The following is a 27,639-nucleotide window of genomic DNA, read 5'->3' on the forward strand; positions in this document are numbered from 1 at the left end:
GTCAGCCTTGTTTCCAGCTGACACTCATTCAGACAGGCTTTCTAGCTATCCCCAAGATGATGGGCTCAACTGGGATGGTATAGATGAACCAACCCCCATATCCCAGATCACTAAAGTAGAAAAACAGAATAATCTAGCTATAAATGTCTTTGGGCACGAAGGCGGCACAACAATAGTGCACAGGGTTAGCCCAGTGTTGGGGAAACCCCAACTGGTGGAGGGACAGGGGAAACCCCTGCGGCGTTATCAATATATTCATGATCCAACGAGGTGAAAAGTATCACTACACGTGGATAAAACATCTCAGCCGGTTGTTGCACGACCAGTCGAAACACGATGGGAAAAAACACTTTTGTGTGCGATGCCTACACGGTTTCAGCCGAGCTGATTTATTAGAATCCCACCGGGAGGATTGCCAAGGTGTGGGGCAGACGGCCATACGGGTCGACATGCCTGAGGAAGGTGACAATATCCTAAAATTCGACAACCACAAGAACCAAATGTCTGTGCCTTATATCATATACGCCGACTTTGAAGCCTTGGTCAAACCAGTTGAGGCTGCCGCTGTTGGGGATACCCCAACCACACTCAAAACACAAGAGCATGAAGCCTGCGGGTTTGGATACATTGTCGTCCGTTGTGACGGGGAAACGAAAGCTCCTGTAGTGTATAGGGGCCCTGACGCGGCTGAAAGGTTTCTAAAGTGTTTGCAGGAGGAAGAAAAAATTATTAGGAATGCACTGTATAGAGTCGCTCCAATGCGTATGACCCGAGCCGACAGGCTAGCTCACGCCTGTAGCACTAACTGTCACGTGTGTGACTCACCACTGAATGGTGATTCGGTGAGAGATCACTGCCACGTAACCGGTAAGTATAGAGGGCTCACAGCAGCGTGTAACCTCAAGCTTAGAATCAACCCTAAGACAATAAACATCCCCGTGGTCTTTCACAACTTGAGAGGGTACGACTCTCACTTAATCATGCAGGCCATCGCGAAAATCGATGGTAATATAACGTGCATTCCCAACAACATGGAGAGATACATCTCCTTCAGCTTAAACGGTCTTAGGTTCATAGATTCAGTACAATTTCTCTTGTCTTCATTAGACAGTCTGGTCAAGGCCAACGATACCTTCCCTATCACCGACCGATACACAGACGCCGAGACTAGACCCCTGCTTATGAGGAAGGTGTGTACCCCTATGAGTACATGGATAGTTGGGCCAAGTTCGCCCGAGACCAGACTACCCCCATCAGAGAATTTTACAGCAATCTGACAGACTCGGAAATATCCCAAGACGATTACTCGCACGCGATTAACGTATGGAATAAACTGGGTTGTAAGAACCTGGGGATTATCACGACCTGTACTTTGAGGACGGATGTACTGCTGTTAGCCGACGTGTTTGAGACGTTTAGGCGGACATGTTTCAAGCAGTATAAACTCGACCCCGCATGGTATTACACCAGCCCAGGTCTGTCGTGGGATGCCTTGCTTAAAAAGACCGGAGTTAAGTTGGAATTGCTTACAGATTATGACATGCACCTATTCATTGAGAAAGGCTTGCGAGGTGGGATCTCCATGGCAACCAAGCGATACGCCGAAAAGCAAATAATCAATACGTTAAGGGCTACGACCCTAGCAAGCCAACCAATCACATTCTCTACCTCGACGCCAACAACCTGTACGGTTGGGCCATGAGCCAGTATCTACCCACAGGGGGATTCGAATGGGCGTCACATGAGGTCGATGTTATGAGCATCGCACCGGATTCGAACAAAGGTTATATCCTCGAGGTTGACTTGGAATACCCCAAGGAATTACACGCATCACACAACAGCTACCCCCTGGCCCCCGAACGTATGAGGGTTAACCCAGACTGGATGTCTGAGTACCAACATAACTTATTAGGTGGGCGTGTGACAGACGTTGAAAAACTCGTGCCTAACTTAATGAATAAGACCAAGTACATCGTTCACTATCGCAACCTACAGCTGTACCTGTCGTTGGGTATGAGGCTGACCAAAATACACAGGGTGCTTGTGTTCAACCAGAGCCCCTGGATGGAGCCTTACATCAGAATGAACACAGACCTCCGAAAGCTGGCCACCAGTGACTTTGAGAAAAACCTCTATAAGCTCATGAACAACTCTGTGTTTGGTAAGACTATGGAGAACCTGAGGAAACGCGTGACCGTGAAGCTGGTTCGGTCGAATGAGGAAGACAAGCTCAGAAGACTGATAGCCAGTCCGGCATTCAACCGTAGCAAAATATTCACCGATGACCTAGTTGCCCTACACATGAAGAAAAGCCACATAAAATTCAACCGGCCTGTTTACGTGGGGATGAGCATCCTCGATTTATCCAAACACCTGATGTACGACTTTTACTACAACGAGCTCAAGAAACAGTACGGCGACAGGTGTGAAGTGCTGTACACTGACACAGATTCCCTGCTGATGGAGATTCGAACCGAGGACGTGTACGTTGACATGAAAAAACACCTCGATTTGCCACGACACCAGCTGACTACCCTAAGGACCATGCCATACACACAGTGCGGTAAATAAAACGTCCTAGGTAAGATGAAGGACGAGTGTGCTGGCACGCCCATAGCCGAGTACATAGGGTTGAGGCCTAAGATGTACTCCATACTGAAGGCCGACAATGGTGAAATCCGGAAGGCTAAGGGTGTTAAGAAATATGTGGTGAAACAACACATCAAACACGCCAGATTCAAGGAAGCCCTGTTCAAGACCCGTACCTTTAGGCATAAAATGAACACACTTAGAAGTGATGGGCATAAGATATACGGACTGACTATAAACAAGACGTCCCTGTCGCCTATGGACACTAAACGTTGGATAGCTATTGATGGGATAAACATCGCACGCTGGCGTATGGACATGAACATGTCAATGGAACCAGAGAAAGTTTGAGGCTATTTACTATAGCCCGCGTGGGTACTGGAAAGGAGCTAGCGCTGTAGATAAGCTGGCTAAAATGGCGCGAGTACCCCCGGAGGAAGCCAAAGCGTGGCTTGAAAAACAAGCCCTGTGGCAGATCTATTTGCCGGCACCACGCCACGTTGCCTAGAAGGAGGTTCGGTATTAACATACCTAATAGCGTTCACCAGGCAGACCTACTGTTCCTACCCCACGACAAGAGGTACAAGTATGCCTTAACCGTGAGTGGACGTAGCCAGTCGCTACAAGGAAGCCGAACCCTTGACCGCAAAAGATTCGGCCCAGGTAGCCAGAGAGGATTCGACGCGATATACAAACGCAGTCCAGGCTGACTTGGCCAACAGAGCTGCAAGTTGACCCCGGACGGAATTCATGGGTGCCGTGTCACAAGTGCTAGCCAAACACGATACAAAGGTCAGGCGGGCACGCCGGAGCCCATCGCAGCCAAGCCATAGTTGAGAGATTTAATAGGACTTTGGCTGAGCGCTTATTCGGGCATCAGTATGCTAGGGAGATGGCAACCCCGGGAAAACGATCGACTGAATGGGTCGCGAGGTTACCCAAGGTGGTGTCGGCAATCAACCATGAAGTCACCCGGCTCACTGATAAGAAACCGGCAGACGCTATCAAACTAAAATCAATAGTTGCAGAGCCGGCTGCTCCATTGCGTGGGAAGGAGAAACAGATACCAGATAGGGCCCTAGTGAGGTATCTATACCAGCCGGGGGAACACGAGGGTGATAGCCGTAAGCGAGCCACCGATCCTATATGGTCAGTCAAAACTTACAACATAGATAAAGTGGACATCAAAGCAGACGAGCCTAACTTATACTACTTGAGGGATGGGCCAGGTAGGGGGTTTGTAAGAGCGGAATTATTGATCGTCCCGTACGGTACAGTGTTACCTCCTGTCAACACGGCATAGCCATGTCTCTGGTAGTTAAGCGGCGGTGCGTTCGTATCCCGCTAGCGTCTCAAACTTTTTCATAGTAGGGGAAATGGTAGCAAGAGCTAAGGGTCCGACAAAAGCCTTATTTGGTAAATAAGGCTTTGCAGAGGCTTTTGTTGGAACTGGTCCCGGACTGTCTTTCTCTCTACTACTTCAAAAGCCAGTCTTTGAAATGCACAGTGGTGGATATACCGTGAAGATGCAAGTTGTGGTCAGGCTCACTGACTTGGTTGACACATGTCACCGTATCCCCAGTGAGCAGATCGATACTCATGAGATTGATCGCTGGACTAGATTCGATTATTTACAGACCACTCCCATATATCTGGAATACTGCTGAACAACAAACTAATCTAACTACTTACACTTGTGTTCCCTTGAGCCGTGATGTGCTCAACTCCATGTACGATGTCTAAACCCTGGTATTTATCTACAATACTCCATGACACCGTTTCCAAGCCACTGTGCTCATCGTATGCAATCCACTCCATTCTGAAATTGTATTACACGGTTTGACAATTCATCACATCAGACCGTGGTCTCACACATTTTACCCTGATCAAGGAGGTTTTACTGAGTTAAGCATTATTTAGCTATTTAAAGTTTAACGAAGGGCAAAATACATATAAGGTCATGTCACCGATATATGGTATGACCAGAAATTATTGCGAATTCTAGGAATATGTTTAATTGGATTTCTAGTATAAACAACCTTGACCAGCTATCAAGTGTTTGGTTTCATTCAAGAGGGACAAATCCGTTAATCCTTTTTCATTAGTTTGTGAACAGTTATCCCCCTTTGTTTACTTGCTAGCAGACGACATTTTCAGTGATCCTCAGTATGGATGATTTAGAGAAGAGGAAATTCATTTTAGAGTATTATAACACGGACATCAGATCAGCTAAAGTGATTTCAAGTAGAACAGGCATCCCTTTGTCCACTGTTTATCGTGTTTTGGAAAAGATTGCAAATGGATATGGCATTGAGCACCAGGGAGGCGCAGGTAAGCCCAGAAAATTGACTGTCGGGGACAGGAGGCTGCTTGGTATTCGTGTCTCTAACAACAAACGAAGGAATTTAGAAAACGTAAGGCTGGATATGATTGATAGAGGAACTGTGGCTGTCTGAAAGGAGACAATTAGAACTGAGCTGCATGCAATGGGTTGGCAGAAAAGTCGAGGAATTCCATCACCGATCATGAAACCTGAACAAAAGGAGCGAAGGTTGAACTGGTGCTTACAACGTAGACATTTTAACCGGGCCAATGTGATTTTCTCAGATGAAAGTTCTGTGTGACTGGTTCCTAATACACTGAAATTCTGGACCAAACAATCTGAATGTTTTTTTGTATCAGCGCCCAATGTACAGTCCGAAATTTAACGTGTGGCGTGGCATATTTGTGTTAGGGGCAACGCCCCTCTGTGAAATTGAAGAGAATATGAACAGGAAGCGGTACACGGGTATTCTCGAGGGACATTTACTTCCATCTGCTAACGTGTTCTATGGAAATGTTTGGATTTTCAAGCAGGACAACCACCCAAAACATCGTTCAAAGCATTCACAGACCTGGTTTCGGACCCAAAATATGACATTAGTAGATTGGCCAAGCTATAGGCCTGACCTAAATCCAATAGAAAATGTTTAGGGACTTATGAAGGAAAGTGTCAATAAGAAAAAACTGACAAATATTGCTGAAATGAAAGAAGAGGTGGTCCGATATTGGGACAGCATGGGCCACGACTTTCTAACTTCTTTGATCAGTAGTATGCCCCGCCACATTGAAGCCTGCATCGCTGCCAATAGTAACTTGGCAAAAGACTAACTGTTCACCTGTCTTTGAATCTGGAGTTATGTTCTGCTTATATCCACATTTAATACGTGAGTAGTGAGTGAAAAAAATATAAAAAATTACAATCTTTAAATTCTCAATAATTTCTGGCTGTACTGTAATGGTTCAAATGCTTCTTAAAATGGAATGTAAAATAATATAATATGATATAATAGCATTAGAATTACGCAAATTATAATAATTATTTCATGAACTATATAAGATAATAAACGACTTGCGTCATTTCGGAAAATTCCTCTGCTCCATGTACACTGATGTTCAGTCTGTCTCCCCTGGTGAGCCAAAGGTTCTCTATGACTGGAGGGGATGTGTCGATGTTGACTGTCACATGTTCTTCCAGGAATTCTCGTCTAATGTCATAGGCTCGCACCCAGAAGCGTACAGTGTCCCCGTCCACTAGTGAGGGTGTTATGGTCTGTGACTGACTCAGATCTTGACTGGTGAACAGGTTATCAGCTGGTGGATTGGTGATAGACGACCCTCCTTGGTGATCGACATTGTATGACGACAATATTCGTGTGACACCTGTTGAATATAATGCTGCATGTGTTATTTTGCAATTAGATGTATAATGAGTTAATAGGAAAAACGTCACCTTTGACACAATACTGAAAGTCACACTGCGCCATGGAAACCTTTAGATAAGATGTTTGTACAACACCGTGGCTGTGTGAGAAATATTTCAAGAGAAACAATCAGTTTTTTGTTAGCAAGATTCTGAGAAGTGCATACCCTGGACATTGTTGATGGCAGCCACACTTCTGTCACCCTCCCTATCGTCATAGTCCGAGCTGATGTCACCAACAGAAGCCACACCGTGGAGCCACTTGTTGTTGTGGTGGACTGTGTTGATGTATCTGATGGTCCAGTCTACTGTCACTGATGATGACGTTGTTTGCCACTCTGATGTTGCTGATGATGTTGTTGTCACACGGAGAGATGTATTTGCTTGTGTTGTTACAGATGAAGTACCATCATATATCAGGATTCTTCTTGTACTTCTGTGATTGCCTCCCTTGTCATAGGCAGTTAGGACGACAGAATACACGCCCACCTCAGTCAGTGTGTAGCTGTTGGTCGTCTGAAATGTAAGTTTTAACTGAATTGATTCCGTTGATCTGAAACAATTCAAATGCCAAAAATACATTTACCATTTCACATGTATCACATAGCACACCCACACAGACAACACACCTTTGGATTGTGCTATTATGCAAATTCCGATAATCTTTAAGGGCTTGAAATAACAGTATCACAGCCTAACAGTATAACAATAACTCCCTCACCGTGGAGCTGGTCATCATTGTAGAGTCAACAGGACGTTTATTCCTGAGTACATCCCCAGCAGCGTAGAGTTCATACACTTCCCTCACAAAGTGGTCGACTCCTGCATCAGTATCTGACCAGCCACTCCAGCGGAGATTCACTGTGGGCTGAAAGAAGTTATGGACTCATTCTCCCTGTAAACCATCAACATCGGGTGTGAAATATTACTGTGGTCATATACTTACAGTCTTGATAACATCGGGAACAGTCAGCATGCTGCCAACACAGGCAGTGGTACCAGTACAGTGATAGGGATCCACCAGGTCTATGGACACAGTAAAGGTGTGGGTCTGTGTGGCACCGTTGTAGTGGTAGGTCGCTAGTGTGTTACTCTCCTTGTTCCGGACCTCCACATACCCTCCATTACTTGTTGAATAAGCGAACCTGATACTGAAAATGCATTTACTCAGTCGTTAGTCAAAATGCCCTATTTATTCAAAATGATTAAAGATAGGCCATAAATGCATAATATTTTACAATATTGATATTATGTTCTTCATATAAAAGTATATACATAGTTATGAGTTTACTAATGGAACATTTATCAGAAATATTACTTCCTAATAACTTTTATATGAAGAACATAATATCAAAGTTGACAAAAACTATGCATTTATAGCATATAATTAATCATTTTACATAAAGTTGACCAAATTAAAATCAATGACCAAATTTGCTGGGTCATTTTGTAGCTGGGGCAGTTCGACTGGTACCCATGAGATATATATTTTCAAAATCAGTAAGAGATTTAACATGAGCTTGAAAATGTTTCGCTATACCGTTCTTTTCGGTTTGGACCCCTAACCCGAAACATTGCCGAATACAACCGCAATTCATGAAGTACTTGTTTCTTTTCATTTCATTTTCCATTTTGCCAATTACGCACGTCGGCATCGGACTCGCTGTTTGTCAGTAGTGCATGTGTGCCGTGAAAGCTGTTCTGTATTCTCATTGGCTGACAAGATGCCATTCTAAGGCAATGTCCGAGTACCATAACTATTTCCATAACCAAAACTAGGGAAGCAAACATTGTCATGACTAGTATTTTATATTTCACCTGGAATAACGTATCTGCGTCGCGTATATTATCTCTGATCGACAAGGCTGGGATCTTGGATGGAGACTTTATACGTTATTAATGAGAATAAGGATCCTAGTTTTTTCAACAAAATAATTCCAGTGTAATTTTTGTTGCAGAAAATTTCTATTTTCCCCCGTCTGAAGCATACTTATTTTTTTAAAAATCCCAGACACCCTACAATATGACAAAAAAGGAACTGCAATCACATTTCAAAAACATATTTTCTTAAAGGTGGACCTGCTAGTTGGAACTGTATCACATTTTGCTCACAAATAGTATTCTTGGTAAATGATATGGTCTATTTTTACAATTATTTTGACAGCAAGATGTGTCACTGTTTCGTTTAATTCTTCTGCTCATCTTCCCTGGAAGATTGTCTTGCAAGATGTAAAATCGGATCGTATTGGATACGGTCTAACATCCATTTCAGAAATGACATCAGGAACATCTTTTACTGCTTCAGAATCCATTGACTCTGTTATGTTGTGAGGTAAAATCAAAGAGGCACATATGACGCCATGTCACGTGATACCCCCCTCTGCTCATTAACTGTCGGGTGTTTCCGTAATAGGAGGAAATACGAATACGTTTTTGTGTGTTTTTCTTGCAATTTTACAACCTTTTTGTTCAATTTTAATCACGGAAGATGACTTTTAGAATGCCTTTTCCACGATCAAAAGTTTTGTTTTCGTTCGTATTCTCCTTTAAGCATTTCCTGTCCTACATTGTTGGCATAACATGTGTTTGTTGTCTGTAAAAAGCAAAGCTGTGATACTGTCGTGCGGCTGCTGCACACAAACAAGCCAAGCAATCAAATGATAGACCCAAACTCTTCTAATTTATTTGAAACTCAAAACGATATGTTAATTTTTTAATGACTTCTGCTGCTTATCTGTAAAGAAATAAGACATTTTAGAAATATTTACATTCAGTAAATCAGCCTGTGATGATTCAAATTATCAACTCTATCCTGACATGTACACGTGGTTGACATGTACACTGAAATATGCCAAGATAACTATCTAGATGCCTTACAAACAACGCGTGTTTACGTGTTGACAAGAGTACACGCAGTAAACACCTCACTAATCACCGGGTTTTCATTGTCAGTATTACTACATTAGTGTAGGGGGGGTTCATGGCAATGCAATGTTATGGCTGAATGAACACGGCACGCCTCACTCGGAGGCTCTGACAAATTATTTTAAAAAAAACAGGATTGACGTGGACGCTCTTTAATTTGAGCACATATAAGGTATAAATGAATATTTTCCATAGTAAAACACATTTCTGTCAATCTAGTTTTTAAACAGCTTTACAAAAAACTATCAACATTAACAATTGGAAATTCCCAAAGATGCCCAAAACCAAGTTCATACAGTTTAACACTACGTAACCATGATGTATAACCATTATTTAGACCATTTAAACATAAACCATAAACGGCCCGCTGTATACAGTTTTCACTGCGTAAATACTTAAACCAATAACGTAACACACGGATATGCCTATTTATATATGAAGGGTACCTCACTAGTTCGCCGTATACATCATCTGTAGATGATTTGGCATTGTTCTGCAATAAACGCCTGCAAAATTTTTAGTGAAATATTTCAAATTCAGAACATTTCACAGCCATGCATCATAGTAGAGGTAACAAAAGTGTCGAATATTTCACACAAGGTTTTCGATATTTTCCTGTAGTGCTACTTCAATATGTTCCAGATATAGGGTTAAAAAAATCGGTGACATTACTTCCTCTTCTTTAATACCCAGGGAGCATAGAAAGAAGCCAGATAACTCACCATTGTGTTTAACACATCATTTCACAGTGTCATACATAGACACGATAATTTTCCATAGCCTACATCTGATGCCCACCAGATTTAACTGGATTGTCACGATTAACAGAGTTAAACGCTTTGGCTTGATCAACAAAGCAATAATATAATGTCTTGGGTGTACATAGAAGGTTTTGTAGTATAAACACAGTTTCCACAGTAGAGTAACCAGCTTTGAAAGCAAACTGAGCATCAGAGATGATGTTGTATTTTTCACACCATGAAACAAGTCTCACTATTAATACGGAGGTAAAGAGTTATGAAAAACAGCTGTTAATGGTGATTCCCCATGTAATTGCCTTCTTCTTAAAGTTCTAAACAAGCGAAGAAGATAAACAGTCTACAATGTTTTGAAAAGAAATCTTTCTACTCCCGACATGGATTATGCCTCCCGGCACCGTATCTTTACTTTTGGCGGTACTCCCCTACTCCCTTGGAAATTAGCTCTACTGGGAAATCCGAAATATGCATTTTAGCCTTCCCGTCACGAATATGGAATAGCGGTTCTATTACTGGTTCTTTTTAAGCGTTATTTTGTCAAACTCCGGCTCCTGGCGGAGTGAAAAAAAGGTGTGAATGAAGGCGGACCTCTTTTAGAGATAAGATGTTAGAAGTATAACGAAAATGAACGTGCAAGAGAAAATGAGATACCAGAGTTTATCATGGGATTGGTATGGAATAGTTTATAGGTTCCTGAGAGCTAAGCGTACTGAGAAAATATCGGTCATAGCAGGAAGAGAGATACACATTCTGGGTTGGTGCAAGTGGTCAGGAGAAAGATCCAGTAGAGTCGTGCTTAAAGACGGGGTCGTTGTTTGGGCCAACCAGAGATTTGAGCTTGCGTTAAAAGAGAAGTCTCACTATGCGGAATCCTTCGTGAACGGGAACGAAAAAATAGCTAGATAACGTGAGACATGGGCAGGTTCGACACTGGGTTGAGAGTTCGCGTAGAACCAGCTCGAACTTTCCCGGAAGACGGAAAGACCGTAACTTGGCATACGGTTTTATCGTACACCATAAAACCATTGAATTATTTTATGGATTTACATTGATATCGAGGAAACAGTTCAGCGTCAGTCTCCTATCATCTCTTTGGTTTTGGAAAGGAACGCTTGCCGGGCCTGTTACCTGCCCTGTTCTATGAGCTTTTTTTCTCGTCTTTGCCGATGTCGCTTGTCTTGTAGACCTTGGTTTGAAGCTCTTGTTTCATCCTGTGGTACTTAGCGAGTTCTGCCAAGATCAGACAGAACTCTTCCTCCGTGATCTTGCTGTCGGCGAGATCATTGAACATGTTCAACTTGGCTTCGGTTAGCCCGGCTGCTATATCCAAACCGAGGACGATGGCCGTGACCAAGATAGTCGACAATAGAGCGACACGGTCGCCCTGAGTCCCATGTTGACGGTTAGGAGCACTGAATCCATGCCGTTGATGGCATTCACGGCTCTGTGGTGCCTTTTGTGCAATGCGCCACGTGCATCTCGTTCTTGTTTCAGTTTGCGTTTGATCTTGCTTATTCGTTATTATGTTTTACAGATTAAAGATGAAAATGCAGCAGGGAGGGTTCAGGTGATCATGGCATAGTCAAGTTGGTAAGGCTCATCATCAGCGCAGGGCCCTCTCCCCCTCTACACGCAGCCAAGAAAGCGAATGGGACTTCTCCCAGGAAACACTGCCTAGTCGAACCCACCAAGAACTTTCCGGAGAATATGAAGGCTCCCCAACACTGCAGCCTTCTGCATTACCCAGAGTGTCAGAAGGACTGTGCTCCCGGCGGAGAACCCGGGCAGAACCTGATCTGCGCCAGGAGATCAGGAGGTACCAAACCAAGGGCACCGAGAACAATGGGGAGCCTCACGACAGTGTATTTGGGATGCAAGCGGGACATTTCAAAGGCAAGGTCCCCATATTTATAATGTTTCCCATGAATCTTGCAGAACACGTTGCTGTCAAAAAGGGACAGAAAATTCAATGATATAAATACATTCATTGGCTTTATCAAAAATGTCAAGATAAGGTTTGTTGGCAGGAATTCTTCTGAGGCTGTATATAGGCCTATTCCACAAAGGTTTGAAAGCATCATTTTCCATAACGCCCTGGACATGTTCAGGGTCGTACCATGGATGGACCTCGGAATCAAAGCCACAAGCATGGCGAAGATGATAGTAAAAGCAGCAAACCATGCCATCATGTCGTTTAAGATATGATGTTTGTGCCAAGTAAGGGCATCCACTGACAAGGTGTTGGACAGTCTCTGTTAATTCATTACACAGTTGGCATTTCATGTACATAGTTTTTTTAAGAATCTTTTTGGGGCGATTACGAGTGGGAAGTGACTGGTCCTGAGCAGCAAAAAAGAAGCCCTCAGTTTCACATTTAAGACCAGCTGACTTCATCCAGGCAAAGGATTCGGTGCGATTGCTATTCTGTTCCACACACTGCATGTACACACGATGCAATGGTTTCTCAGAAAGCTTCTCCAGAAATGACCGCCTCTGGGCAGTATTGGTGAAGGACTTCACCTGGTTTACTCCCATCGCTGTACCGTCCAGCAGTACATCGCCATCAACAAATTCAACCTCAAATCTCAGATTCTGTCCAACAACCTTGGCACGTCTAAAATAGCTGTGGAATTCCTTGCTTTCATCATGAGTCTTCACATGCATCACCAGAGGATCATCCGATAAATAGATATGTGCAAAAGTACACAAAAGAATTCTATCATGAAGAGCCTCCACATTAATCAAACCCCCACCTCCAGAATTGATTGGCATATATAAACGATTAAGAGAGGAATTAGGGTGGTGGGCTCTGTTATCAGACATAATCCTTCTGGTCAAGACTCTGGATCTCTTGTTTTGTCTTATTATAAGCGCTGCCAAGCTCATTCGCATAAAGATTGCGGTCGATGCGGTCTGGCAGAATCAATTCAACTTCGCCGTGTGCACACCGTATGGGCGGTGAACGGCAGGAAATACTTCATAGCAGGAAGTGAACGAATTATCACGCGAGAGGAGAGCAGGTTTTATTATTTAGGTGTACGAAAATTGTCAATATCTATATTGGTATTTTCCACTCTGTCCCCAAAATGCATGCTGTAAAATAGAAGACGTGCGTAATTCTACCAAATATCTTTCCATTCCGTCATCATACAAGCCCATCAGCCTGTAAGACATTGCCTAGACTCGGCTACGTTTCTGTAAAGATGCATAAATATATCAAAGTTTAAGGTATCATTGCTGTATAAACGAAAAACAAAATACACCAACATTTCGAGTAATTATCAAACTATCGTTGTGCCAAATTTGTACCGTTTTCGAGCTTTCATCCTCGAAAGACCAACACCATCAAACTGTTAGTGAATGATTTAAGAACGTCATAGTGAACGATTGCATGTCGAACTCTAATTTACAAAGTGAATGCTTTACGGTGGTTATTCAATAAAGTTTCTATTGACAAACCTGAGCTGTACTGCCCAAAAGTAGTTCATTCACAGAGAAACCAAATAGAGACATTCTTATTTTAGTCACGTAGAGCTAAATCAACTTGATAATTGTTTTTCACCATATTTTTGTATTACATGGTAATAATATTTCTTACGTACGAATTTTCTCCATCAACTTCTATATCTAAGTAAAAGTGGCAGTACTTTGTTTCAACATGGTCATATCAGTCGCAAAACATTTGCAGATGGAGATACTAGAAATGAATGGAATCACCTTGGACGGCTCATTAAACGAGACACATACTCACCCCCAGCCGCTGTGAGCACATCTACACCTATGTGTCGTTAAAGTGCACTTTCATTCACACTCTTCACAAAAAAATGAAAACGCATAGGTGATTTTGAGATTATTTCACTTTTTTAGCTGGGCAAAAACAATGCAAATATACTATTTCTTTCCAAAACGTCATCTCGGTGCTTCAGAGCCAAAACGCGTCAATTGTTTCACTTGTTTTAGAAGCGTTTGAAGAAATATTCGCCAAAACATCAACAACAAGACATACGTAGAAAAGTGTACGTGCAAATAAGCGGAAAAGCATGGGGTATCGATCACTATAAAAAGACAAAGGTTGTGTTTAATTTTGTCATTCGTTTATGCCTGGGAAAAGAGGAAATCATCAAGCCAAGGCTGACTGCCGCCAATCGTTCATCAGAGCACCATATCTCGCTTTGAGGATCGTTTCCTGCAGACAAAAAGTTACCACCCAAGCCCAGGACCGCTACATCCCGGCTGCTCACTCGCGGCATCATCTTGCTAGTACAACCAAGGAGACAACGCATCTCTGGTTTGAGAAGAATTTCTCACCAAACTGTCAGGATTCAATTGCGTGAAGTGGGATTCGACTAAGAAGGCCAGTTGTCGCTAGGACGGAACGGCATTAACGGTATATCACAATACGCCTTTGAAACGATACGTATTGCAATGTTGTTGATTTTTGTGATTATCTTTATGGTTTAAGTTCAAATTCATACAGACTTTCATTTTTCTGTTATCAGAACCATTAAGTGTATGTTTATGGCTTTAGTATGTAGAAAATAGGCTCTGCATGTACAATCGATGTCACTCACTGTCAAACACTCAGGCAATACGTATCGGAACACGGGTACCAGAATATCAATTTATTGCAATACAATTTATTTGCCAATACACAGCCCTAGTTTTCAGATTCTTCCATCGGTGCAGTCGCTTGCGGTGATGTCGTACAGTACGGAATTGGAACATTAGAAACTGGAGGCGAGTCTGGTTCAGTGATGAATCGCGATTTCTTATTCACCGGCGACATGTAAGACAGCATGTTTACCGTCAGAGAAATGAGTGAGTGAGTGAGTTAATATTTAACGTCACATCGGCAATATTTCAGCCATATCGTGACGAGAACATTTGATATTTAAAAAGAATGTATATATATATATATAGACATGATAAAAACCTGCCGACAAAGGACAGTAAAGCAACTAGAGTATCACAGATATATATGTAAAACTAGTAATTGAATCTAAAACATGGTAACTATAGGGGACAACACAATATAAAAATGGGCTATAGATCGCCAACAACTGAAGGTAGATCACCAGACTAGGAGCCATGGGGACTTACATTACTTTTGCTACCTGCATGGACCCTAGTTGGATTTACACCATCCCTTCAGCCATTGGCGACAGAAGAGATATCTAGCCATTAATTAAAACACACTTATTCTACGATTAAAAAGCAGGTACACTTAGATTGACTAAATGTTTTGGGACTTACGTACCCTCTCAGGAGGACAATAATTTTACACTACTTCAACCCCCTTTGAGGATACAGCCACTAACAATCTCAGTTGCTAATCTAAACTACCAATAATAAAATATATGTCTATTTACAAATCACTTAACAAGTCTAAATTTTTTTAAAATGCAAGAATTAAATGAGAACTGACATTATTAAAAAGATCCTTCAGAGTTTTGGATTTGAAATAGATATCCCTTGTGATGGAATATTCAATGCAGTCAAGCAAGACATGCTTGACTGTGATTCTTTCATCACAAGGGATGCAAAACGGAGGATCTTCGCCTTTAAGCAAATATTCATGGGTATATCTAGTATGGCCAATGCGACATCGCCGCATAATGACCTCTTCAAATCTGGACTGACAACCCAAGTAGGTGTAACCAATGTAGGGTTTTATTGCATGTAATTTATTAATACCTACTTGGGTGTCCCACTTCTTCTGCATTAGATCGCGGATGTAGGTTCTAATGCTTGCTTTGTAATCAGAGTAAGGAATAAGAAGTGGTGTCACAGATTTGTTGAGTGCTACCTTGGCAGCATAATCGGCCATTATATTCCCAGAAATGCCAACGTGGCTGGGTAACCAACAGAGGACGATGTCGTATTGACCAGTTGCAAGATCATTATATAATTCTATAATTTCTATTAAAAGTGGATGTTTACAAGAAAGATTTTTAATAGCCTGAAGGCAAGAAAGAGAGTCTGAAAATATGATATATTGTTTACATTTAGGGTGTCTATTTATATATTTAAGAGCTGTTAGTATTGCGTTTGCTTCTGCTGTGAAAATTGAACTGTCATTGGGTAATCTGGAAGAGATTGTTCTGGACCCAATGACAGTGGCACAAGCAACCGCGCCACCATCCTTGGACCCATCTGTAAATAAGGATTTATATGTATTATATGTACTTTTTAATTGATTATATTCTTGTTTATATAGTAAGTCATTAGTTTCTGTTTTTTTAAATTTAGTGAGTGTTAGGTCGACTTGTGGCCTAACCAATTGCCAAGGAGGAGAAGAAAGAAGACGGGCTGGAGCTACATTTTCCAGCTCAATGCCGGCAGCAGAAATGAAAGGCTTAATTCTGTGCCCAAGAGGCGGAACAAGAGAAGGTTTTTTGGTGTATAAATCCTCATAGAGGGGATTAAAGACACAGTTAAATGCAGGGTTAGACTCGTTAGAATATAGTTTAGTAAGGTACTGTAAGGATAATTTTATCCGACGTTGTGTAAGAGAAGGCTCATCTGCTTCAACATAGAGACTATCAATAGGAGAGGTTCTAAAGGACCCAAGACATAGTCTTAGACCTTGGTGATGGACAGAATCTAATAGTTTTAAGTTGCTCTTGCAGGCTCCACCATATACGATGGAGCCATAATCAAGTTTCGAGCGGACCAATGATCGATATAGGTGTAGGAGAGTGGCTTGATCCCCTCCCCACTTAGAATTTGAAACAACTTTCAACAAGTCAAGTGCCTTCAGGCAGTTAGTTTTGAGGGATTTAATATGCGGCAGAAATGTTAAATGAGAGTCAAAACTTAAACCCAAGAACTTGGCCTCCTTAACAACTTTGATGGGAGTGCCATTCAGAGATAGTTCAGGGTCTTCATGCGGTTTGTATTTACGGCAGAAATGTATGCAATTGGTTTTGGATTTAGAAAATTTAAAACCGTTTTCCAGACACCATTTATGTATTTTGTTTAAACACAACTGCAGTTGTCGTTCAATAGTATGCATATTTTTACCACGACAAGAAATATTAAAATCATCCACAAAAAGTGATCCATCGATTGAATCATTTAAAACCTTGGATAAGCTGTTGATCTTGATACTAAATAAAGTCACAGACAAAATACTGCCTTGTGGGACACCCTGATCCTGATTGTAATGATCAGACAGGGTAGAACCCACTCGGACTTGAAATTGTCTGTCCTTTAAAAAGTTCGCTATAAATTGAGGCAAACGGCCTCGCAATCCGAAGCCATGTAAATCTTTTAAAATGCCATATTTCCACGTAGTGTCATAGGCCTTTTCAAGATCAAAAAAGATAGACACAGCGTGTTGTTTATTAATGAGTGCGTTTTTAACAAATGATTCCAAACGCACTAGGTGATCGACAGTACTTCTGTTTTTACGGAAACCACATTGTATATCTGTTATAAGGTTATTAGTTTCCAAGTACCAAACAAGTCGATTATTAATCATGCGTTCCATGGTTTTGCAAACACAGCTTGTTAGTGAAATAGGTCGGTAATTTGACGGATCTGTATGATCACGTCCAGGTCTAGGTACTGGTACAACTATAGCGTCCCGCCATGAGGAAGGAAATTCCCCTGACGTCCAAATATCATCAAAAATATGTAATAGCGTTTCTAAACATGATTCTGGTAAGTGCTTCAGGAGTTGATAATGTATGTTATCAGCTCCTGTAGCAGTATCGTGAGCTTGATCAAGAGCAGTATGGAGTTCATGAATAGAAAATGTTTCATTATAATCTTCCCCATTATCTGAATGGAAATTAATAGTTTTCTTTTCTTCTTGTTTTTGATATTGTTGGAATTTAGGCACATAATTAGAAGAGGAAGAGTGTTTAGCGAGAGTTTCACCCAGTTTATTTGCAATATCTGATTTATCGGTAAGTAATTGATCTCCATGTTTAAGATGATGGACACTAGATTTAGTACCTTTACCTTTAATTTTCTGGACCATGTTCCAAACCTTGGACATGGGCGTTCGAGAATTTATTTTAGATACATAATTTTGCTAAGATTGGCGTTTATGCTGCTTAAAGGTACGCCGCGCTTTAGCATGTAAAATTTTATATTTATTTAAATTGTGCACCATAGGATGGCGACGGAAATAATGTTCAGCTTTTTTCCGCGCCTTCCTAGCTTGTTTGCATTCATCGTTGAACCATGGTTTCCGAATATGTGGAACCACAGAGGACTTTGGTATACAATAGTCAGCTATGATATTCAGTTCATAAGAAAAGTCTTTTATAGGATCAGGAACATCTACAAAAAAGTCAGGTTTAAGTTTGGCAGAACAGAGAGTTTCATATAAAGGCCAGTTAGCCTTTTTAAAATTCCATCTTGATGATGGAGGAACATCAGATGGGTTTACAGGTTTTAGTATTGTGGGAAAATGGTCACTACCACAGAGGTCGTCGTGGACTGACCATTCAAACTCATTTAATAGGTTAGAATCAGTAATTGACAAATCAAGAGCTGAATACGTTCCTGTGCCAGGGTGTAATATGTGTTTGAACAATCATTATATATGCATAAATCATTGTTTGAAATAAACTCCTCCAGTATTTTACCTTTAGCGTTCAGAGTTGTACCGCCCCAGAGTGGGTTGTGGCCATTAAAGTCACCCATAATAATACAGGGTTTCGGAAGTTGATTGTAAAGTGTTTGAATATCAGCCTGTTGAAGAGCTGAAGATGGCGGAATATACAACGAGCAGAGAGTAAAAGCAACGTGCAGAGTAATGCGTACTGCAACGGCTTGAAGATTAGTTTTAAGCAAAACAGGGCTTTGGAGTACATTATGCCGTACAAGGATGGAAGATCCTCCGTAGCCCTATCACCCGGGGAGAAAAAGAATGATATGCATTGAACTGACGTAAACTGAAATTATCTGTCTGCTTCAGATATGTTTCTTGCAGACAGAATGCTGATGGACTAAAGTCCTGGACCAATAGGTGTAAGTCGTTAAAGTTGGTCTTCAGTCCTCGGCAATTCCACTGTATAATATTCTTTAGGGAAGCTATCTTTTAGGTGGAATGATTGGGGATCTACCCCGTACCTTTTTAGAGGGCGATATGCTATGCGCCCGTGGCTCGATGTTTTCAGCCACATCCATTCTTTCCAGAGATCCAAACTTATTAAACAGTTGGATCTGATTATCTGACCCCTTTGAAATTCTATCACTTAGATGTCCTTTCGAAGATTCAGTTCTTGCTTTGGTTTGCTTCATATTTCTGTGAGACTTTTGTGGGTTTTGTGCTGATGATTGATTCTGGGTGAAAGACGATGATTGGTCTTGTGATAGAGTCTGTATGTCAGAAAGTGAATCCGATGTTTGAGTTGATTGTTCATTTGAGTATATTTGAGGTGCTTCAGATTTCAACCATGTCAAGTCTGTCTGGCAGTCTATAGATGATGTCTTGACTTTGGGGTTTGTTTCAGGGGCTATCTGAATGATAGACGCATACGTTCCTGTGCCTTCTGGAGATAGAACAAGTTTCTTTGCATCAGAGAAACTGATGTTTCTGGAAAATTTTATTTTATTTATTTCCATCTGTTGTTTCCAGATAGGACAGTCTTTGGAGTATGACGGGTGACTCCCTGAACAATTGGTACATTTTTTAACATCATTGTCACAGTCTTCCGTTGTGTGAGTTTGCTCACTGCAGTGAGCACATGTGACAGATCGTGTACACGTATTGACGCCATGGCCATATTTTTGGCATTTGAAACACCTCAGCGGGTTGGGAATATAAGTGTCAACTTTGATATTGCAGTAACCTGCTTTAATTGTTGTTGGGGCAGTCGATGTTGAAAATGCTATAGAAAAGTTATGTATTAGTAGGTTGTGTTTGTGAGTTCTTTCGTGTGGAGAACCGTTTAACATACAGAACACCTTGATCTCGCATCTCAAACACTATGTCAGCTTCAGTCATATCAGTAAACAACTGATCCCTGTCACGAACAATGCCTTTACTGGTATTGAGTGTTCTATGAGCTGTAACTGAAACAGGAACACCGACAAACGAAACTATTGACATGAGGTTGTTGGATTGTTGCTTCCTGTTGCATTCTATTAGCAAAGAACCTGATCGCAATCGTCTAATGTTTTTTACCTCGCCAGCTATGCCAGCTATGCTAACTCCCTTAGATATTGCAAAAGGGTTCAGCTTGAGAGGTGTTTTGTCAACTGTCTCAATCACTAGAAACCGTGGCCAATGTTCTACAGGCGTTAAAGGCCGTTGCTCGTCTTCATTATCCAGAGGACGTTTGGTTTTTTTGTTAGGGGTTTGGTAGTCCATGTTTGTTGGTAATAAGGTTCATCATCCGAGCTCCCCACCCACCATGGAGTATCATAAAGACAATGCTAATAACAAGTGGATCTCCGACTTGCAGCACCAGGGATACCCGGATGATATACTCCAGCAGAAGAATTAAAGAATTAATTAATCTACCAGATTGGCCCATGAGCCACCGCCTTCTGGGTATATGACTCTAGGCAAATTACAAAATTGATGAAGATGCACTTGCAATTCGAGTGATAGATAATTTGGCCAAGACTTTTATCAAAACAAGTTAAAAAGTTGAAGTATTTTGTGAAATACAATAATACTCAGGGCTTGGCATGACCAGCCGATTGATTGAACCGGGCCAGTTCAACCACCCGTCTAGGTGAAGTAAGGGGCGAAGTGGTGTGTTGGGCAAAGGAACACTGTTCCTGGAACCAGTGCCCTCAACCACCAGCCTCCCGTCCTCCACCGACACAGGGGCGCAACCCACGGCAAACGGGTTGGTGGACCAAATATGCCCCCGGGTCCACAACGGGGGGGTTGAAGGGCTCTTAGCGTTACCCAGCACCCACCACGAGGAGGTGGCCCTTCACGGGTGCCTCAGAGAAATGAACGTTCTACCCTAACTGCATTCGACAGATTGGGTGGGGTGTGATATCCAGCACATAAAGAACTAATTTAGTGGTGGGTCAGGTGAATCTGACAGTAAATCGGTACATCAACGGAGTCCTTGCACGTCACATACTTCCGATTATGAACCGACAGAGGGACTTGGTCCAGCATGACAACGCTACTTCACATACAGCACGCATTACGGTCCGCTTCCTTGCCATTTCTAACGTCATTGTCTTGCCATGGCCTTCACAATCACCAGATCTAAACCCGATAGAACACCTATGGGAAGAATTCGATCGACGTGTACGTCAACGTCAACACATGCCTCAGAGACTTTCACAACTGGCCATCCCACTGCCTTAAGAGTGGGGATGAATTCCACAATAGTGACTTCATCGACTTATCCAGATGGTGCCGAGCAGTAATTGCTGCCAATGGTGGCCATACAAAGTCCTGATTTTGACGCCATCTTGTGGACTCCAGTGAGCAGAAACAATGAAGGCTTCTGCTGTGATAGCAATCTCTACAGCGAAGTCTACAGACTTGTGAATTTTCACCATTTTACCATTGAAATTACATGAAACAATTGCTCTTAAACTAGCACAATAAATTATTTTAAAATACCTGATGTGTTTCTTTTTTTTGAGTGTATCTTTTCTTTTTTAGGTTGACATGGTGATTTCGTCATCCGTTGATACTAAATTTTTTTCAGCCTCCTCTGAGACAACAGTTACCTTTGGCACATACTTGAAACCTGTTTGTACGTATCTGAGGTATTGTTAACATAATAATTGTCTTCTCCCTGTAAATGTCAATATGAGTGATATATCACCCCACTGAAGTCTTGAAAATGTTCAGAATAGTAGTAGCAGTGATATGGTGACATTTCCGCCGTTTAAACATCACATCTGAAGAATAGAATACTTGAGTGAGTGAGTGAGTGAGTGAGTGACTTTAGTTTTACACCGCTTTTAGCAATATTCCAGCAATATCACGACGTGGGTCACACGAAATGGGCTTCACACATTGTGCCATAGAATACTTGATAGTTAGTGGCAATGCTGTATAGCAAATTTGATGAAGAGTTTAGGTTGACCATAAATCGTTCACCAATAGAAAATGAAATCGTTCACCATGACCAATTCTGGGTTCTTAAATCGTTGACTAAAAGGTTGATGGCGTTGTTCTTTCAAGGATGGCAGCTCGAAATCGGCACAACACTAAGCATTCAAATTTGGCACAAAGATGGTGTGATAATTACTCTAAATGTTGGTGTATTTTGTTTTTCGTTTATACAGCAATGATACCTTAATTTTTTATTTATTCATGCATCTTCACGGAAATGTAGCCGAGTCTAGGCAATGTTTTACAGGCTAATGGGCTTGTATGATGACAGAATGGAAGGATCTTTGGTAAAATTATGCACATGTGTCTTCTATTTTACAGCATGGATTTTGGGGACAGTGTGGCCTATACCAATATAGATATTGACAATTTCCTACACCTAAAAAATAAAACCTGCTCTCCTCCACACTGCGCCACCGTGTGCGCTCAGACGGGATGCAGAAAAATGGTGTTCGTGCTGATTATGCTCGTTATTCTCTGCCCGACGTTGGGCGCGGACAAAATGTACACGGAGGAAACATGGATGATGAATGATAATGCCACCGGCGGCAAGTGAGAAAGGCTGGCGTCGATCGTGGCTGGCTGCAAATGCAAGCAATACTTCCGCGAGAGCGTCACCGCCGAGAAAATCTACATCTACAGGAGGATCAGTGACAACCGTCACAACCAGTGATTGATACGGTAACCAGGAAAAAAAAACTCATAAAAAGTAGCCGTCGCTCAAAAAGGCAGGTTAGCCAAAAGCAGATAAAATAATAAAAATCCTTGTCAATGGACCCCGTATGCCATAGCGGCAGCATGCATCACCGTTATCATCGCATTGATGTACATATTCAAACCGCAACCACCACGGCCGCCACCGCCTAGGATGTCACCGCAACAACAACAATCACAAGTAAAGCCGCATATCATGTTATAATTTAAAAATATAATTTATTATTATATACAATGATGTCGACCACCGACGCAAAAACACAGGGAATGGATTTTATCACTGACCAACTCAGGCAGGAACATCACCTCGTGCGCACGTTCAACAGCGCGGAAGAAGCCATGCAAGACTAGTTCCTCGCCACAGGAAAAAGACTGGTTCCACTGGGAGACGAGCCCACCCTATCGGAGTATTACACGCCTTCTCCGAATCAGAGAGACCGAGAGGTGATCTTCGTTGCGCTTGGCATCGCCGCGACCGTGGTGATCGCCAAACAATTAGAATAAAAAATATTTATGCGTGTATCACGTTGGGACGACACATGTATCATTGCAAGTTCGTTATTTTGGGAAAGGTGAAATGTGCGGTAGGGAATGCACGACCGAATATTGCGGCATACTGAAAAAGCAACCCCGTGAACTACACATGTTCGGTGTGTGCGGTGCCGGAGTGAAGTGCCACTATCATTTGTGCATAGCCCACGCGGCGATGCCTTCAGGTTCAAACTCATCTGACCCGTGAAGATCCAGGGTAGAATAGGTCTTCAGCAACCCATGTGCTTGCCATAAAAGGCGACTGTGCTTGTCATAAGAGGCGACTACCGGGATCGGGTGGTCAGTTTCGCTGACTTGGTTGACACATGTCATCGGTTCCCAGTTGCGCAGATCGATGCTCATGCTGTTGATCACTGGATTGTCTGGTCCAGACGCGATTATTTACAGACCGCCGCCATATAGCTGGGATATTGCTGAGTGCGGCGTAAAACTAAACTCACTCACTCAAACTCATCTACGAAAAGAACAGGTATGGGTATTGCAGGGAATTTTGAAGCATGTGTATTGCAATATATTGCAAGAAGGTTTTTTTAACAGAAAAATACTTATAATCAAGTTAATGCTTGATTTATAACAAAATCACAATGAATTATTAGGCTTTAATAAAAACTTTTAATCATGACAAAATAAATGTAAATAATGATTGGCACAAATGAAACAAACAAAGGAACAGTTTATAAAACGGAATATCCGAAGATTTCCAAGTGTTACGAAGTTTTCCGAATGCATGTCAAAATACCGGTTTTCGATCAGCGTATCGCAATACGTATCGTTTTCATGTCTGAACTGGTAAATACCGGTAAACCGGTTATATTGCGCAGCCCTAGAAAAGAACAAAGATTACATGCACAAATGCCGGTGGCTCCGCAAAATACGACTTTGAATTAAGTAACTATTTTTATATTATATTTTTTTTTCACATATATGTATACAACAGTTCGTGGAACTGTTAGATATTCGTATCACTTGAAATCATGTCGAACTGTTAGACGTTTGTTTTCACTTGCAAATACGAAAAGCACCATGACAACTACAGTCAAAGCACTCAAATCGATTGCTAAAGAGCGCCAATTAAAGGGATATTCTCGCATGAGGAAATCTCAACTGTTGAAGCAGCAAGCCAGAGACCTAGGCTTAGGGAGGTACTCCAGGCTTCACAGAGCCGAGCTGATGACGTTGCTGGAAGAGAGCAAACCGGTTGAGGGACTGAGATTCGTGAAGACAGACCACTACGGCAAATATCTCAGAGGCTGGCGAATGGAAGTCTACTCGAACATCGATATCGATTGAGTCATCAAGCCGCTGGTAGCCACCAAGCTCGATGAGGAGCTGGACGATTTGCGAAGCCAAAAGTACCAGCTGACGGTAAACATGTCTCGATAAGCAGCAGACAGACGGCAGTGTCGGACTCACCGAGCCTCACCGATGGCTGCGCGGTGGTGTCAGTCATTGTTGCCTTCCACGAACTGAGGGGTAGTCCGTGTAGGGGTTCCAGCTATCCATCGAAAGAGGAATCTAGGCTCGACTTTACGAGTATAGAACACCCCACGCCCATCTCCTACTGGATAAGAATCGAAACGCAAAACAAGTTGGCCGTCAACGTGTTTGGTCACGAAGGCAATAAAACCATCATGCACCGATTCAGATCTGTGGATAAAACCATGCTCAGGATCAATTTATTCCTAATCGAAAAAGACGACAAGTATCACTATGTCGTTATTAAGAGTCTTAGCAGGCTGTTGCACAACCAGTCAAAATATGACAGAACGAAACAGTTTTGCGTGGCAACCTGTTGGAAGCTCAACGGGAGGACTGCTCGGGCATGGGGCAGACGGCGATCAGGATCGACATGCCCTGGAAAGACGATGACATCTTAAAATTCGTCAACCACAAGATACAAATGCCGGTGCCCTACATCATCTACGGCCCTCATCAAAAACGTCGACCATCACCACACCGACGCCGTTTCACAAGAACACAAGGCCTGCGGGTTCGGGTATGTAGTGGTCCGATACGATGGGAAAAGGAATCCGCCAATCTACCGAGGTCCGGCACAGCCAAAACGTTTCTAACCTGTCTACAACGCGAGGAAAACATCATCAGGAGAAATTTGTACAGAATCATCCTCTAGCGCATGACAAGGGACGACTGGCGAGCTCACAAGAACGCCACTCACTGCCACGTGTGCAAACAACCGCTCAACGGCGATTCGGTGAGAGATCACTGCCTGGTCAAAGGCCGGTAAAGAGGCGCCACGCAAAACTCATGCAACTTGAAACTGAAAATCAAGCCCAAAATCATCCCCATCCCCAAATGGAAGGCAGCATAAAATGCATCACGAACTATAGTGAGAAATACATCCCGTTCTCGCAAGATGGACTGAAGTTCATAGACAGCTTCGAGTTTTTGCTCTCCTCGCTGGAGCACCTAGTGAAAGCCAACGACCCCGATTTTTTCCATATAACCAATCGATATATGAGGCGACTCGGCCTCTGCTACTCAGGAAGGGAGTTTATCCGTACGAGTACATGGATGACTGGTCCAGGTTGGACAAAACGCGATTACCTCCCGTGGATTGCTTTTACAGTCACTTGACCAACTCGGGCATAGAAGAGGACGATTACTCGCACGCGATAAATGTGTGGGATAAACTGGGCTGCAAGACTGGGCGGCGACTACCACGTTCTCTATTTGAAAACGGACGTGCTGCTGGTCGCCGACGTCTTAGAAACATTCAGAAAAACCTGCCTGAAACAATACGACCTGCATCCCGCATGGCATTACACCAGTCTCCTGGTATTACACCTTGGAACTGCTGGACTATGACATGTACCTGTTCGTCGAGAATGGTTTGAGAGATGGGATTTCGATGTCCGCCAGGCACTACACCAAACCCAACAATAAGTACGACAGCTACGACTCGAGCAAACCAACCAAACACATACTCTATCTCGATGCCAACAACCTGTACTGCTGGGGCATGACCCAACCTCTACAGACTGGCGGATTCGAGTGGTGCGACATGCAGATCGGCGACGTCACGAGCATTGCGACACTTGCTGGGTGAAAAAGGCAAACTTGAACAAGATAAAGTACATCGTGCACTACAGAAACCTGCAGCTGTACACGTCGTTGGGAATGAAGCTGACGGAAATGCACTAGGCGCTACGATTTGATCAACGGCCGTGGATGGAGCCGTACATCCGAATGAACACGGATCTGCGAAAAAATGGCCCTCAGCGATTTCGAAAAAAATCTCTACAAACTCATGAACAACTCGGTGTTCAGCAAAACCATGGAAAATCTGCTACAGCGAGTTGACGTGAAGCTGGTCCGAGCTCACAAGGAAGAAAAACACAGGAAGCTGATAGCCAGCCTGGCATTCAACTGAAGCAAGATATTCTCCGGCGACCTGGCAGCGATACACATGAACAAAAGCCAAATCAAATTCAACCGGCCCATTTACGTGGGGATGTGCATCTTGGGACTTGTCCAAACACCTCATGTACCACTTTAACTACAACAGCCTCAACATTCAGTACGGCGATCGGTGCAAGATGTTGTACACAGACATGGATTTGCTGCTGATGGAAATCCGTATCGAGGACGTGTACGGGGACATGGCGAAACATGTGCACCTGTACGACACGAGCAATTATCCCAAAGACCATCCGCTGCAAAGCCAAGTCAACAAAAAGGTGCTCGGAAAGATGCAGGAAGAGTGCACGTGGAATACGTCGGCCTGAGACCAAAAATGTATTTGATCAAGAAATCAGAAAGGTGAAAGGCGTGAAAAAAAATGTGGTGAAAAACACATCAGGCTCGATCGCTTCAAAGAGGCCCTGTTCGATAAACAGACCTTGAAACACCAAATGAACATGCTGAGAAGCAACAAGCACACGATATACGGTCTGAGAAACAACAAGACGTCGCTGTCTCCCATGGACACCAAAAGATGGCATCACGACTTGCCTACGGACACACATGTATTAAATAAAGATAATCAAATATGGAGAAAATGTACTACAGCCCGCGTAGATACTGGAAGGGCGGGGCACCATCCTGAAACGCAGTCGCATAACCTGGCCTGCCGAGCTGCAAGTCGATCCGGGAAGCGAGTTTATCGTAGCCGGTCGGAGATAGCAAACCCCCTTAACAAGCGTGATCGTCTATACGTTGGATAGTTAAGTCTTTTGCCTGAACGACCCCATGCTCACTAAAAAGTGAATATTTCCGAAACTATTCGACCGATTTTGCATGGACGGCAAATGATGGCCTGCCATCATTTACATCTAATTTCA

At 42.7% G+C, this 27,639-nt stretch overlaps 1 protein-coding gene across 1 annotated transcript in view; it reads right to left on the minus strand.

The window, feature by feature from the left end:
* LOC124266453 overlaps positions 1-27,639 on the minus strand; it is a 56,887-nt gene that overhangs the window by 15,493 nt on the left and 13,755 nt on the right. The window contains exons 10-14 of the mRNA XM_046701247.1: positions 7,278-7,482; positions 7,053-7,199; positions 6,499-6,847; positions 5,985-6,291; positions 4,282-4,408 (exon numbers count right to left, since the gene is read on the minus strand). Coding sequence (XP_046557203.1) covers positions 4,282-4,408; positions 5,985-6,291; positions 6,499-6,847; positions 7,053-7,199; positions 7,278-7,482 — 1,135 coding nt within the window. The remainder of the gene's footprint in view (positions 1-4,281; positions 4,409-5,984; positions 6,292-6,498; positions 6,848-7,052; positions 7,200-7,277; positions 7,483-27,639) is intronic.

Source organism: Haliotis rubra, unplaced genomic scaffold (genome assembly GCF_003918875.1).
Source record: "Haliotis rubra isolate DU_JTF1 unplaced genomic scaffold, ASM391887v1 Scf1257, whole genome shotgun sequence".
In the NCBI taxonomy this organism is placed as follows: domain Eukaryota; kingdom Metazoa; phylum Mollusca; class Gastropoda; order Lepetellida; family Haliotidae; genus Haliotis; species Haliotis rubra.